Source organism: Drosophila subobscura, chromosome U (assembly GCF_008121235.1).
Source record: "Drosophila subobscura isolate 14011-0131.10 chromosome U, UCBerk_Dsub_1.0, whole genome shotgun sequence".
NCBI classification, from domain to species: Eukaryota; Metazoa; Arthropoda; class Insecta; order Diptera; family Drosophilidae; genus Drosophila; species Drosophila subobscura.
Window position 1 is genome coordinate 7,651,790 of NC_048534.1, and position 16,049 is coordinate 7,667,838.

At 37.7% G+C, this 16,049-nt stretch overlaps 2 protein-coding genes across 3 annotated transcripts; both read right to left on the reverse strand.

Annotated features, from left to right (window-relative positions):
- Positions 1-2,258: 2,258 nt before the first annotated feature.
- On the reverse strand, positions 2,259-9,817 carry LOC117901414 (retinal guanylyl cyclase 2-like). 2 transcript variants are annotated; one of them, XM_034812149.1, is made up of 8 exons: positions 9,696-9,817; positions 7,957-8,076; positions 7,039-7,225; positions 6,702-6,971; positions 4,587-5,703; positions 4,423-4,521; positions 4,252-4,362; positions 2,259-4,192 (listed from the first exon to the last, which is right to left on the reverse strand). In XM_034812149.1, the coding sequence occupies exons 2-8, from the start codon at positions 8,039-8,041 to the stop codon at positions 2,360-2,362; spliced, it is 3,702 nt and encodes a 1,233-aa protein (XP_034668040.1). In that variant the 5' UTR covers positions 8,042-8,076; positions 9,696-9,817; the 3' UTR covers positions 2,259-2,359. The 2 variants fall into 2 exon arrangements, with proteins under 2 accessions (XP_034668040.1, XP_034668041.1); XM_034812150.1 differs by having other exon boundaries at positions 2,260-4,192; positions 7,039-7,222.
- Positions 9,818-14,850: 5,033 nt separating this feature from the next.
- On the reverse strand, positions 14,851-15,440 carry LOC117901127 (ADP-ribose glycohydrolase OARD1-like). The gene is made up of 3 exons (XM_034811765.1): positions 15,431-15,440; positions 15,088-15,362; positions 14,851-15,024 (listed from the first exon to the last, which is right to left on the reverse strand). The coding sequence occupies exons 1-3, from the start codon at positions 15,438-15,440 to the stop codon at positions 14,869-14,871; spliced, it is 441 nt and encodes a 146-aa protein (XP_034667656.1). The 3' UTR covers positions 14,851-14,868.
- Between the last annotated feature and the right edge of the window lie 609 nt (positions 15,441-16,049).

A 16,049-nucleotide genomic window follows, 5' to 3' on the forward strand; every position in this document is an offset into this window, starting at 1 on the left:
TGGGTATGTATTAACATAGAAATTATACATACATACATACATACATACATATGTACATATATCATCATTGCTAATTTTCTGCCTAGAATATTTTCAAATGTATGTAAGTATGTATGTATGTATGTAGATAGATTCAAACAGACAGGCTAAGGTGGCGTCGCCAAACCGTCTGATGAACCCGAGCAAGAATAAATATATTAATGCAGTCTGAAACGTTTCTTTTCTCCTGTTAGACATTCATATGTACATATGTACGTCTTCATACACACCTACTTACGTACACTAATATGTAAGTACATACATAAGTACTGTTTACTTTGGTGGCAAATTGTCAGGGATGTTGTTTGCTGTGATGTAACGAACATATGTATGTAAATATGTATGTACTTGAATATTATCTTTAACACTATCAACGAATTAGCCAGCTCTCAAAAACTCCACACTCTTTGAGTGAGTAAACCATTTTTTTTGTATTTTTAAGTCAGCGCTCAGTGCCCGCATTTAGTTTCTTATCTATTGTTTTTGTTTCATTTAGAATTTTTATTATGAAGCATGAAACAATTTCATCCGTTTGGTTTTGAATTGCAACTGACAGTGGCTTTTGTTGGAGAAGCTGGGTGATAACGTCCCGCCATCCCCGCCTCCGAGCCACCACACCACCCGATGCATTAGCAGCGCTCAACGACTAATGATGACTGTGAAATTTCATCTAACCGCGTTCTCGCCTTGCATTCGATCCCCGATTCCCTCTCCCCTTCTCTCTGTCTCCCTCTGTTTCCTTCTTTTTGCCACTTTATCTAGCATGCCCTGGCTGTTGCTGTTAGGGCTGTTGCTAGACCATTGCATTAGTGCGGCAGAGCGCAACATAATGTCGTTGTGCACTTGCCGCGGCTCTTTTTGTGCAAAATGCGGTGCTATTCGAAAAGGAGGCAGTGGAATGGAGGAGGCTGGTGGGGCTGCCGCGGCGAGGCTGCCGAGGCAGCAGCTCTATGATGTGGATTTCATAATTACGTACGCTGAGTGCGATTATTATGATTGTTTCTTAATTCAAGGATTTACAATGTGTGTGCGCCAGAGCCGGGGCGTATATACTCGCATGCTATGGAGTCGTGTACTCGTCGTGCGGGTGGTTTTGTGCCAAGCACACAAACCCCAGGAATTTGGATGTGCATTTAATGTAAGCTGTAAGCATTTTTATTCATATTAAACTTTAAAATGATCTCTTTTACTTTCCAAAGTAAAGTAAAGATTAAAATACTCAACACCGAACCAGACCAACTTTTTTAAAAGATTCGGAGCACATTCTTTTAAGAAACTTTTAGAGGTAGCGCTTCCTCCAAAAATTATGTTTTACCGGTAAATAACGGGCCAACTGCCTAGTATGCTTCAGGTTCTGAAAAAATAGTGAAACAATAAATAAAAAAAAAAATAATAAACTTAATCGGTTTTTAACGTAAATTTAAGGTTGGTTCGGTGGTTTGGTTAATCAATTTTAGCTCAACCATATGTCCATGGATTTTAGTTAACGATACTTTCAAGCAATTATACACACAACTATTTTTTTCACAGTTTTTTTAATCAAAATGTTGATAAAAAAAAGATATATTTTAAATATTATAGCTAAATACTTACCAGACGGGACGGGAAGCTAGGAAGTGTTTACGTGCAACTTATAGCTGAAATTATGAACTTTTCAGAACTAAAGATAGTTAAATTATGTTAAAAAAATATGCGGTATCTCTGAAAGAACTACTCAAAATTCTTTAAAAAAATATATATGTACATATGTATGTAGAACATTTTAAAGTCCGGATTCTATCAGAAAAAAAGTCGGTTACAAAGTTTAAGTTGTTTTTCATAAGTAATGCTCGTTTAGCACAGTTAAATATTTTTAGGTGGTTAAAAAATTAAATACATAACAAAATTAAAAGTAAAAATACAATTTTGTAAATCTTTATTTTGTAATACTTTATTATTTCATATTAACTAAACATGTTTGTTTCAGGTTACAACTGCTACAACACAAACAAATTTGGGTTTGAAGTTGTTTAAACCTGAACTTGATTTACTTTAACAAAAAAGAAAACTACATTTCTCCGCTATCCCAATCAATTAGTCGCTTTGGAATCTCCGATTCAAATTCTCAGATTTTTGCATTTTACCAGATTAAGACCCGTGGAAATGCCCAAATCTCAAATAGAAGTAATTCAAACTCATGCCACAAATTATGCTGAACATAAGAAGCTTTATTAAGTACTTGATGAATTATAGTTAGGAATGTACAGATTCGTTTAATTAATGTTGATTATAAGTAATATCATATCCAATATGTGTGGCATATCTATTTGTTGCGTAATTATTATTTTATAAATGAGCTGGGCTTTTCATTCGTTTGGGGCGCTAGGAGTGGGGACATTATACTGTATCCATCGGGTGTTATGGGTGTAAACGAACCAGTATCGCAAAGTGGTTTGTATATGGTATCGGGCTCAGTATAAGTATTGGCCGAAATGGTCAAATTACTCAGCTCCCTTATGCCGCATTCATTTATTTTATCGGATTGACTATCCGCCAGGTCAATAGAAGTGGCAGGCACATCAAGAGTAGGAGTTAGGAGTCGAGGGTAGCTGGAAATGTACTCCACAACCTCCAAGGCAGTGGGCCGTTTGCTCGCCTCCTGGCTCCAGCATGCCTTTAAGAGACCCTCTAGTGGCGGCTTAACACCAAAAGGTATATGCATCGTTTTACCATTCTTAACGTATTCAAGAACCTGATTGTTCGTTAAGCCTTGGTATGGATACGAGCCAAACGTAATTACTTCATAGAGCACCACCCCGAATGACCAAATATCAGAGGCTGGAGTAAATAAGCCCAAGACTAGTGTTTCTGGTGGCATCCAACGCACGGGAAATAGCTTCCGAACGCCCTTTCTATTAAATCTGTAATAATCACTCTCAAACGTGGGTCTGGCCATACCAAAATCTGCGATTTTGACAACTCTCTGGGCATTTACGAGGCAATTTCTAAGCGCTATGTCCCGGTGAACGTATTTCTTTTCACTTAAGTACGCAAGACCACAAGCAATGTCCATGGCATACAACGTAAGACGCTTTGCGGAAATATCACTGTCATCTGTGATTTTTTCTTTCACCATGTTCCTACGGGCCAATAGATACGTTTTTAGATCTCCATACAACATGAACTCCATTACCGTGTATATGGGTTCACTTTGCAAACAAACGCCTAAGAGTTTAATTATGTTTTTATGATCAAATTTCTTCATTGCCTCTGCCTCCGACAAGAAGTCCAAACGATCTTCCATGGACTGACCCGACTTCAGTGTTTTTACAGCCACTGCAGTCCAATGACCAGAAGTTATTTGAGCCTCTCCACCGTAAACCATGCCGAATGCACCCTCTCCTAACCGACGGTTAACCACAACGTTCTCCTTTGGAATTTCCCATTTGTCCAAAGTGTTCATTTTATTCTGCGATGGAGAGAGCAGATCTATACCGAACATCTTCATTATCTGTGCCGATCGTTTCAGCTTATGGCTGTAGCGTTTCTTCCAAAACCAGAAAGATATAAAAGAAATCAAGGAAATTGCCAGCAAACAAAATACAATGGCGAAAACCATCGCAGCCGTTTCACAGTTCACTCGAAATGTGCGAGCCAATCCAGAGAACTGGCAGTCGTATCTACCATCCTCTGGCACCAGACCTTTCAGCCATAATATATTGTTGAAACTCAACGATAAATTACCACCGGACATATGCATTCTGTCTCCCTTGCCCTTTGTGATGGGCTTGAACTTTCCCACTTGTACGTAGCTAGCATTTTTCCACTGCAGAATGTCCAAGTCGATGAGACGTGATCCCGCGAGCTCTCCTTGGGCAAACGACACATGACCGGACAAACCTTCAAAGTCAGTTTGTTCAATTAGTTCACTAAACCGATTGACAATCTCCGAATTCCTCAAATAATTGACAGCATACTGGTCCTTCAGGAGCAATTTATGCGCGGCTAACGCATAGGCCCAAACCGCGTCGTACGTAAAGCCTGCGTAGTTTGAAGGCTCTCCAGATTGGTTTCTATATTGTTCCAGCCAAGCCCTTATTGGCTTACCCTCCTGCATTACGGCATCAGGGTTACCAAATGGAGTGTGCCTGACACTAAAGTGACCTTCGATTGCCTGCAAAAGGAAGTTCATTAATTAGAAGAATAAAACAATAATAAATAATTATTAATTACATTTCTGAGCTCACTGGCAGTACAGCTCCTGTTGACTATATTTTCCCATAATCGAAAGTCTTTTGGCAGCCAAGTTGGAAGAAACCAAACATAATCATCTCGTTGTGTCATCTATAAAAAAAAGAAAATGTGAGCTAAGTAAATTATTTATAATTTATTAGTAGTACAAACCCCCAACTTGTGAGCTTCACAAAACAGTATGGCAGCATTGTTGATTTGTATGTCCGCAGTTATAATTTTGGCATGAACTTCTTTTAGTTTGTGTAGATGCTAGAAATATACGCACATTGATTAACCATCAAATAACCATCACTGAAGCAGATGTATTTATGTACCTCTTTCATTTCCGTGGGAGTGACAACGGCTTGCAATTTTCGATTTATAACAAGCGTAAAATTGCGAAGTTTTAACTTTTTCTCCATTTGTGAGGTATTATCATTGGATTCATCTTCTGTTATAGATGCCACACGAGTCCATTTAAATTGCTCCATGATGGCGATATATGCATCAACAAACAGCCGATTTGTGCCAATTGTGCGATAAAAATATGGATATGCTTGGCGATTACTAAAGCTGGCACCCTCCGCCGAGTAGGACATGATCATCATGTTCATGTGCTTCGAAATGCCAGCTATTGGCTCTACAGTTTCGCTGCACGCTGGTCCCAAAACACCCAGCATGTTTGGAATGCTGTAATAGTGTATAAAGGATTTCATGACCATGTCCGACTTGCATTGCCCATTGTTTACCAAGATCTCCAGATTATAGCCAGGCAGTATGGTTTGGTCTTTATTGATTGCGGATGCAGCCTGTTTCGCCACATTCATAACATTTTCGTGTCCTCTATTGGTTATATTGATTGGAAATATACCACCGATCAGTAGAGTAATCGTTTGATTGCTTTCCTTCCACAAATTGTAATAGTTCTTATTGGTCAGCAGCCAATGGCACGCGACTTTATCGTACATTTCATCAGCAGCAACACTTTGATCCTGTCGATAGTACTTGAGACCCTTTCTAATATATGCCAAATGCTTGTCAGATAGATTGAAGTACCGAAGTACGTGCATAAGTTGCTTGTCAGTTGCCAAACGCTTGGCATAATATTTTAAAATGGGAGTCAGCTCATATTTGCAGCCTGAGCGCTGTAAGCAATTAAAATCCTCACATCTGGGCATTGTAATTTGCTGAAACGCGTTTTGGTCGGCTATTATTTCGGATGGCGTCCAATGCAAAATGACCAATCGCTTCGATCCATCCGGAAATTTCTGTTCGTACTCCTTGATAAGCCACTCAATTGTCTCTCTAAACCTTTCGCCAAGCCAAAGTACATTTACCATCATGCCAGTTTCAATCAGTTGATCCTCAACGAAGCTGGAATCGTTTCTGAACTCGGCCAATATTGTTGCACATTTGTATCCGACGCAGTTGGGATTTCTGTACTCCAGAGCACTACAAAATTGTTTAATAATTAACAATACAAATTATTTAGGATTTAAAACAGAAACTTTTCTCTGCCTTACAATATCTTAAAGTTCGGGTGTGTACTTCAGGGGCCAATAACTGTCCTCATTTACGAAAAAAAATAGCTACAGGAAAGGTATGTTAATTTTTGTGATTTAAGACAAGGAATGGAATTAATAAACGGTTCAAGAAATAGTTCGATCTACAAAGTGGAAGGTGCAAAGGAATGCAAGTTTCTGTCCCGATGAAGAACTCAAGATTAGCCATGAATTCAACATCGTCGTCAATAACAGCGACATTCAATCTACGCACGTGCCCTCCATCCGGTGTTTGATAGAATTGATGACAATAGCGTGATTGTCACATTCCACATTGTGCATGCGTGATTGGCGAATTGAGGCTATGGTAGCCGAATCTATGCGGTTCGCGGCTTAATCAATTTTAATCCTCAACGCACATGACGAATATTTGTAAAAAAATAACGTTTTTTTTGCAAGTGAGGCCACATTGTGGAACACTTTTTCTTTAGTTTTAAATGTGTTGTAAACTCTCGAGCTAGTAAATAGTTTGTTGGCATCTCAATTTCAGGTAGTTGCATTTTTCCTGATTCCCTACATAACCATCTGACTCATGTTAGAATTTGTGCGTATCAATTATCTTTCGAATTCGTTCTTTTCGTACCCCTTTTGATTGATATTCACGCAAAAGCGACATGCCCATGTGCGCCTTTTCGTTATCTTCTTTGACTGTATGTCGTTTTTGTTCCACTATTTCGCATGCCATTTCGAGGGAAAAGCGACTTGCTATCCCCTTGCGTCTAGCTGGAATTTGACACATAAAACATTCACATAAAACTGAATAGATACACAAGCGAAAAGTGAATGGGTTGTGAAATGAAAATGTAAAATAGTATACGCCCTATTCTCAGACCTGCTTAATAACAACAATAATTTCAATAAATATTAATAAATGAAATATGTTCATACCTGCGGATTTTTAGTAGTCCATTTAGTACGCTATCTTCCAATACGTACAGATCATAGTAAGTGTGGTTGACATTTTGAAAGATTTCGTAGTGTAAACTTTGGTATGCGAACACGTCCTTTGGTTGTTGTGTTTTCGGTACAAACCAGCCGAAGCGACCGAGAGTCATTGAAGCGCCCGCACTCAAAACATTTTCAGGCAAGGTCCCAAAAGTATACGGCATCCAAGCTTGTATATTAATCATGCTGATGTTAGGGTACCTATTATCGCGCCTAGAATTAAAAATAAGAGAACAATTATTGCATTTACCACAGAAATATATATTCCGTATTGTTTTACCTAACCAAATCCAGTGTCGTCCAGGCATTGTAACTATTTATCGGTATAATTCGAATATTTCTGTAGCCCAGGACATCTTTTAAAAACATGAAGAAGATGCGCGTAATCACCTGGTGTAACGGTCGATTGGTCGTTTGTAGTCCAATTTCCAATTCATGTATTTTTGGCTCTTGTGAAGTAATATCTACTAATAAATAAAACATCAATATAATTGATTAATTGAACAAATTTAGACTGCGGCGTTAACTAAATTTTATTTCATCTAGGTAAAGAGGCTAAATGGACTGTTATTAAAATATCGATTATTCAGGAAATATGAAGTAACAAAAATGTATTAGAGTTTAGCTATTTTGTTATCCCCACCGATTGGTGATATATTTGACATTAAACTAATTTGTTGCATCGTAAAAGATCGTAAAATATGTTCATAATCTTAATTCGATATAAATATATGTGTATCCTGTTGTACGCCCAGTTCTAAGACAATATGACAGCTAGAACAACGAATATGTGTGCAGACTACTGTGTCATCCGACTGAATAAATTTTGTTTCGGTATCAGAACGACAGTGAAAGTTTCTCAACATATGGAAAGATGCAGGGATATTGGATTAATATATGATACTGATTTTATACTTAAAAAGTACTTTCAAAATTCGAAATGAGAAATATTTTCGGTATTTTTGGGAAGTTAGGAAATATTATTGCCCATATCTTAAAAGAGGCAAACTACAAGTGCGCTTCAATTTCTTTGGTTTTTTTTTACATTTCTTCTCCTTACTGGTTGGTGTTGGTTGATTAACAGCACATCAATTTGAATGCATTTAATAAACGCATAAATAATTTTCAGCACCGGTTCTAAAAACATTCATATCTGAAATACCCAATGCGATGATTGCATGAAACTTTCAGTACTTACCATTATTGTTAACGCAGTGAAATTGAGAACTATCTATTCCGGATGACACCAGAATGATCACGAAAAATGGTAGCAGCCCAATCATCTTAGTGGAAAAAATATTTTGAGCATAACATTATTCTGCAACAAATAAAAAAGAAATCATTGTTTAAAATCCGTTAATTTATATTTTAAAATGTAGGTTTCCAAAAATTACAAAAATGAAAAGTAATGACACTACCCGACACGATTTTTGCTCAAGGAACCAAACCGGTTTTTTTCTGATGGATTTGCTTAATTAAAATTGTTAAATCAATTAATCAATTTAATCAATATAGTTCTTTTCTATGGCAGAACTTTAATTTTAAGAATTTTTCAAACCTCGTTTTTTGTTTGTTTAATCTTTTTTCAGAGTAAGCAGTTTTTTTCACAATATTTAAGTATCTTACATCTGGTTGTAAAGTTCTGGTTGCCATTCTAAGAATCTGATTGATGCAGCTAGAAATTGGAGCCCATCACTTTGAGGTTTTAGCTTACCGTCAGGGAAATTTAAAGCTTTCAAATTCAAGAACTCGGGAAAAGTTATTGTTTTGTGTGAAGATGCATTATTTCGGCGTCGTTTAAGTTATTGCGCACTAAAATCTGTGGAGAGACGGGTATCAACCTACCAGTTGGTGTCAAGTCAACAATAGTGAAAAAAATGCTATCTGAAGGCGCGACTAAATGGAAAAGAAAATCGGAAATATACGGAAATTAATGTGATTCTTTCCAGCTATCAACTGTTTACTATATTTTATTATTGAAATAAATTGAAATAAATTTATATCAAAGAATATATAAAAGTTAATTACTAATTCCTTTGTTGTCTTTGTTTCTTCTTTATGACAATTAATTAACACTTTTTGATTACCTATTGGACAGCCAAAGTAAGTTTTCTTGCCAACTCAATGTTAGGTTTGCCAAAATTTGTAAACAATTCTTTTTGCCATAAAAGTTTAAACACTTAAAAATGTGTGCCACTTGAAAATACATTATGGAATTGCGTCTTGTACCAAATTGTACCAAATTTCTCCAATTCGGATTATATTTAGAATGAAAACACAGTATTCTACATGTGTAACATAAATGGATACATTCATGTAAGTACAATTTACAAGTACAGTAGCTAACAATGTCGGACATGTTTTACACTGAAACAAATTTGCGCCAACTTATTTTATTTGCTTTACGGTGGATCTGATAATTCGTGACGAAACCGCTGCCATGTGGGAAATATACATACATATGTACATACATATACATATGTACATATATTTTTAATATAACGCGTCACAATAATTTTGTCTATGCGAGCATTTCGGATCATAAATAAAAAGCCAAAGAGAGTTTACATATAATTAAAATATATGCTTGAATTATAAATAAACAACATTTCTTTGGTATAAGTATTTGTGAACCGTCTAATCAAATTTAAAGATTCTTAGCTACACCAACTAAGTATTATTTGATCTATTTTTTATTTTGTTATATGGATTATTTAAATTAATATTTTTCACTGTTAAATAAATATTCATGTTTACACTCATAACACTGTTTATTGATTGTTTACAAAAGTTGTTGTTTTAATAGTTTTGAGTGTCATTTTGTTTTATTTGATGAGCGATTGAATCGAATTGAATGGTTACAAATAAATTCATTTATCATCGGTGTAGAAATATTATTCTGGTTTGTTTACTCAAAAGTTTTTAACATCGACTTACGGGCACGAAGTGATATGTAGATTTGGTAAACAATAATTTATTCTTAGATATTTTTCAAATGACACTATGTAGATATGTTTATATATTTAGATTTCCATAAGTATGTGCTTTCGACAAAGCTTGACAAGTGACTGAAACTGAAAACGCAGAAGCATCGCGCTGAAGCTAAAAAGAGGCCATTTTGTCCATGCTTTGACGATCACGAGGACACACGAAATACTCTTCGCTGTTCTGTTGCATTTCGTTACTGCATAATACGTACAATATTTTAATTGCTTTTTTTAATTTAAAATCGTTTGATTTTCAACGATTTTAACAACCTACTCTTTTCGAGTGGTCTTTCCATTTTGTATTCTTGCAAACTAAATGGCAAAACTCACATGGGCGTCTCTAGAGTATAAAAAGAAACATAATCAAATTTCTACAAAAACAAAACTGCTTTACATGCAATTTCCAAATTTCAACTATGTAAGTATTTTGTTGATCATTTTCACACTTTTAATCATTCAAAAGAAATTAGACGTAGTAGAGATATTTATACATACAATGTACATATGTATGTATGTACATATGTATGTACCTACATACCTGTGTCTGCTGTTAGTTGTGCTGATGGCTGTTACATACATTTGGACCTTTATCCATACATGAGTAAACGAAGTATAACTTCGAAGACAAGAATGCATATCAGAATTCCATTTGTGTTATTATGGATCCAATTGTAAAATTGTATTTTAAACTTATTATATTGTAAGTTCTTAATTTTATGCCAAGATCTTAATGTGGGTGGAAATGAAATATGTATTGAAAATTCTGAATTAAAAAAACTCTCGAGTACCGACTTTCAGTCATGGTGTTCAGTTACACCTTAATGCTTAGAAATGCAAAATAATGGAACTTCATGGCTCCAGCCCCTTGTTGGCTTCTTACACCCTCTGCGGTTGTTCTCCGGAAAGAATTGCCTTGGTTGATGATCTCGATGTTAAATTTTACGTTTTCTTAACATATGTATTTCTACCATGCTAAAGGAAATCATGTCCTTGGATTTATAAAGAGGTGTTCAAAGGAATTTGTTTAGAATACGGCTCATGTGCTCTCAGTGCAGCACCCATCAGGACCGTATAAAATCAGTACAGGAGAAATCCAAATTTTCTCTTTTACTCTTCGAATACCAGGGATAATTAATTTGAAACACACATTTTTTATCTAGGATATAAGTGCCACTTTCCGAAAATTTGGTTAGACCGTGGTTCAAAGTTTCACTACTACACTTTTTGCCAAATACTTTTTTAAGCATTTAATTTTTTTCCGAAAACTTTGATGATTTGTCTTAAATTTTTGTGTATTAATACAATCTGTAATTATCTTAGTTGCTATACAAACTTTAAATCGTTTCGAAAAGTGTTCGTAAGTTCCTTTTTTTAAGGAGATATGAAAAGTCAGGTTGGCACTACTATTATTTTGAAAGTAGCTGTATGTCCGTGCGGAGTCTCCTTAAAGACTTTAGCGTTTATCTCCGCTCCAAAAACAGCGAAATACCGCCTGCTAAAAAAGGGCGAATATGTAAATCAGCGCCCCTAAGAACCATTTGTTTTAAATTTTAAAATTTAAAATGTTGGCGCCTGAAGCAAATGCCGCCTTCGCTCTACAATTTCGAGATATTTCATGGAAGCCAAGCATACCCTGCAAAATCTAGCGATCGGAACGGCCATGTCAAGCGCAGAAACGCACTGCTCTGACGTTGCCGCCGCTTTCACGGGACACTGGAAGTTAAGCTCACACGCCTCCAGGCTGTCAATCCCTCAAATGACTTAATTTGGAAGCCGCATACTTACTTCGGTTGCTCGTGGCCATAAAGCAACTATATAAGGAGGTCTCGTCGGCAAAAATAGGCAGAACTTGCGAGTAAAAAGTTCGAGTGAAAGGGCCCTCACTGTAAGTGTGAGGGCAACGACAATCCATTGCAATGGAGTGTGCTGATAAATCATTTGAAGGCAATGTGAAAAAACATAATAATTGTTTCAAAATTTAATGTTTAATAGTTTTCTACACAATAGTAGTATTTTTATTGAAAAAAAAAATTTTTGAAAAAATTTGAAAACAAAATTTGGTCCGCAACCAACCTTTCGCGTCGACGTTCCAGTAGCCGGAGCAAGGATAGGCGTACCGTCCTATTGCTTAAAAAAACTTATTGCCTACGCATTGCTTTTCCGTTACGCATGGCAGGGAGATTCTGCAATGTTCTGATTCCGGATCCCAGGTGGGGAGGGTACGTCGGAGGTATCAACACCTCAACCGTTGATTTATGTCGAATTGTCGTTTTGTTGGAATAATTTGAACGAGATGTCCAACTCGTTAGTTTTGTAACAAAACCTTCATTAGATCCAAAGTAAAAAAAAAATGTGCAAGGAAAAAAATTATTTTTATGGTGCTATTTTTTCAGCCACACCTGTACGTGTAATGTTAGACAAACAACGAGCCCAAGTGAGTTAATGTTAGGTGGACTCCAAACGGCACAGATTATAAGCACAACAAGCCCGATACTTTCTGTATATATATTGTTAAAATAAAGCTGCAAAGCCATACTGAAATACAAAATAAAATATTCATTTTCTTTTATTTTAATATACTCGCACCTACAACAGATGGACTCTTTTCTACTCCTAGGGGATCGCTCCTCGTCTTATATTTTATACCAGGAGCCGCCACACCGGATTATGTCAAACTGCATTTAAGCTCTAGTCTCAAAACGCCGCCTGATAACTTCATTAGAGCTAAATTTCTAATCATTCAAAATTCTTCTTCCCGATTCTTATGTATCTGCATGAATTCAACCTGTTCTGATAACAAGCTATTAATATACATTTTGCTTAAGGGAGTCCTGGCGTTTATAAAGCGTTAGTCAAAAGAGTAAGTAGCAACACATTCTTGCTGAATCCGCTCAAAACAAATTTTTAATATTTGACCTGAGACTGAACTGGGACTCTGACAGACTCTCACCACCATCTTACACCATCGCTTTTGGGACAGATCGATTGTACAGTTCCCTCCAGACCAGGGCTCGGCATTGCCTTATCTATTATCTATTGTGCATAAAGGACAAGGCTCTGCGTACACGCGTATTACAGTGATTCGTACCAATACCAATGTCCAATGTATTCGCACAAAAACTTCGAGCTTATTGTATGTGTGCCGAGCCTGCTCCAGACCAAATTAATAAGCAGTTAATTCTTAATTGAAAATAAATAGATTATATATACTACATATATATTTTCCATATTCCAAAATTAATATATATTATTTTATTTGTTTGATATTTAGTTTTTATTAGTTGTCTCATTGTTTTTTAAAATTCCCTTCGCAAAGGAAAAGAGCTTTCAAATTCCCTTAACGAAGCAAAAGAGCTTTCATGGTGATGAATTTGTACCAAAAAGTAAGGTGTCGATAACAGGTAAATACGTCACAAAAATTCCAGTGGCGCCAGGTAATCGCCACGCCGTTTCATCCCCCGTGAAGGAAATTCTCCCCTGTGTCTAAACGGTCAGGGAAATTCTCTCCTGCCAGATGCTCTCGCATGCACTATTAGGATCCTCTCAACAGGTGCGAAAAAGGTGGGTGCTTTGAAAAGTTCGTCCTTTTGTACCTGCATGCCATACCTTGCGGTCACATGCCAAAGAGAGGATTTTTCCGCAAAGAGAGGATAGGTCAGCGGAGAGAGCAAGATACTCTCTCCTCTCTCTCCTCATTTCTGCGGCTCAATATGAGAGGCACAGAGATCCCACATAAACATACCAAACGAGAAGGGACGTGTGAGACGCTTCTTACGCGTCACAACTTTTATACCCGGCACTCAGTACTACATCTGCAACTTAGCGGTTATTTGTCAAATTTTACATTTTTTCTTCATCTGTCATCTACATCAACAACACTACCCACGCCAACACGCTCCTTTAGCTCGCCACCCTCCCCTAGAAACACACACTGCAGATTCAGGGCAGAGTCGCGGCAGAGGCAGCGGCAGAGACGTGTCAGGGGCAGAGGCCAATAAACTGAAGTATCTTTTGGGGGCTGCTTTTGTTCTCAAAAGTATAGCATACTTTCAGGCTGAAAAGTTCCCAATTACAAAATAGCGTAGGACAGCCATATCCTGCAGTCCTTGTGGTCCTTGATGGACTCAAGCGATACAGGAGACTCGTACCTTCGCCAGGAGGCATGCCATGTCCTGATCCGACAGGAAACAGCCGAGTTATAGCGTTGAAGGGGATTATATAGAAAAACAATATTCAAATGGCATTATCCTTAATGTCCTAGCACCCGAAGTGATCCGGGACATTTTCCCGATCCCGAGGAGGCGGGACATGTCCTTTTTCGACAGGAAACAGCTGAGCTATAGCCTTGTAGAGATTAAAAAGAAAAAACAACGTGAAAATGGCATTATCCTTAATGTCCTTGCACCCGAACTGGTCGCAAAGGATCCAGGACATTGTGCCGATCACGAGGGGGCGTGGCACATCCTGGACGGACTACAAATAAAGGAGAAAACAACAAAACAAATCTCTCCTGTTATTTTTGTCAAATTTTGACAGTCACCTCTTTGCACAGTGGCGCCCACGCGATGAAGACGGTCATTTCTGGAACTAAAATAACGTAGTTTGAGAATTGGCCGATCTGTGTTGGGACGCCACTGTGAACTTTTCAATTGCTTCACTGAAATGGCCGAAAACTGGAAAATTTTCAGACCAAGTACCAGGCGAACAGAAGTCAGCTGAAGGTAACTGGTTTCCATGTTTTCTCACTGTGTCAAAATCTGGATGCTATGAAACCGCATTTCATGTTAGTTACTTGGCGACTGAAAAATGAATTGCGGTACTCGCAATTTCATAGCATCCAGATTTTGACACAGTGAAAAACATGGAAACCAGTTACCTTCAACTGACTTCTGTTCGCCTGGTACTTTGTCTGAAAATTTTCCTGTTTTCGGCCATTTCAGTGGACCTTTTCGTAATCAGGACAACTTCCCCGATCCTTTTCAATCTCTCTCGCTTCAAGGACATCAAGGATTAAGGATTCAATTGCACATAATTCCCGTTCCCATAATAAATACAATTGATGTTAGGTATATGTATGTATATGTATACTTCTTTTATTTGATATCTTCGCCTAGAATTGATTCTTAATTGCTTGGTGGAGGCACAAAGTTGTAGACGACAATCTCCAGCTGATCCTGCCCGAACACGTACTCCAGAACGCCGCTGACTTTGTCCCATTCCAAGCCATCAATACCGCAACCGATGCGCGGTATGGCCAGCTGCTTTACGATGTTCTTGCGCTGCGAAAAGGTTCGAAATGCATAAGCAAAGAATTGATCTAAAAGTTAGCGCAAGCCACTCACCATGTGTTCGCGCATCTGCTCCAGAGATGACTGCAGCGACTCGTATGTTGGTTTTCCCCAGCTTTGTGGCTTCGTCACCAGATAGTAAATGTAGCGATCATTATCCTTGAGCACAGCCACATCACCGCTGGCCGCCTTCTGGGCACGCAGCTCATCGACCTTGCCGTAGACCTCCTTAAACTTCACAGCTATGCCTGCGCCCATGGCCAAGTCAGCGCCCACGCAATGGGCCAGCGAGTGCGAGACTTTGTCTACAGTATGTAAATGTATGTAAATTATTAAGAGAGACATGTTTATTAAGTGATAACATTGAAAAATTTGAAAAATAGCGCGCATAGATCACCAGTAATCATTGTGGCTATAATAATGATCCAATCGGATCCCAATTTGGTGATCTGATAGATATGGTCATTCCCTACGGAATTTTCTGTTATCTTCAGAATTGTAGATTTGGGAGGTTTTCGCCCTTTTGCGGGGGCGGAAGGGGGCGGGGCTCATTTTTGAAATACACTGGTTTCAGCAGTCTGGTGCCAAAATTTGGTGGCTCTAGCTCTTATAGTCTCTGAGAACTAGCCGACAAACAAGACGGACAGACGGACGGACGGACGGACGGACAGACGGACAGACAGACATGGCTCAATCGACTCGGCTATTGATGCTGATCAATAATATATATACTTTATGGGGTCGGAAACGTTTCCTTCTGTGCGTTACATACAACCGTTATCCGCACAAATACAATATACCCTATTTACTCTTCGAGTACCGGGTATAAAAAATATACGTAAAATTCAATGCGTATTTTTTTATTTTTTATTTAGAAGATTTGTAAACGTAATTTAATTGTATTCTTCATCCCTGGAACATGCCAAACAACTATCGATAATACATTTGTCTGATATACCGATATAAGTGTACATACATACCTACATATCGATGTTTTATAAAAAAATGTATCCCCG

Bases quoted from the DNA above. Each gene is read 5' to 3' on its own strand.
- LOC117901414 (XM_034812149.1), bottom strand. From the start codon at position 8,041: ATGATTGGGCTGCTACCATTTTTCGTGATCATTCTGGTGTCATCCGGA. The intron at 7,226-7,956 runs GTAAGTACTGAA...TTTATTTATTAG, and splicing joins TCACTGCGTTAACAATAATG to TAGATATTACTTCACAAGAG. The intron at 4,363-4,422 runs GTTTGTACTACT...TTTTTTTTATAG, and splicing joins GTGAAGCTCACAAGTTGGGG to ATGACACAACGAGATGATTA.
- LOC117901127 (XM_034811765.1), bottom strand. The intron at 15,025-15,087 runs GTGAGTGGCTTG...ACCTTTTCGCAG, and splicing joins AGCAGATGCGCGAACACATG to CGCAAGAACATCGTAAAGCA.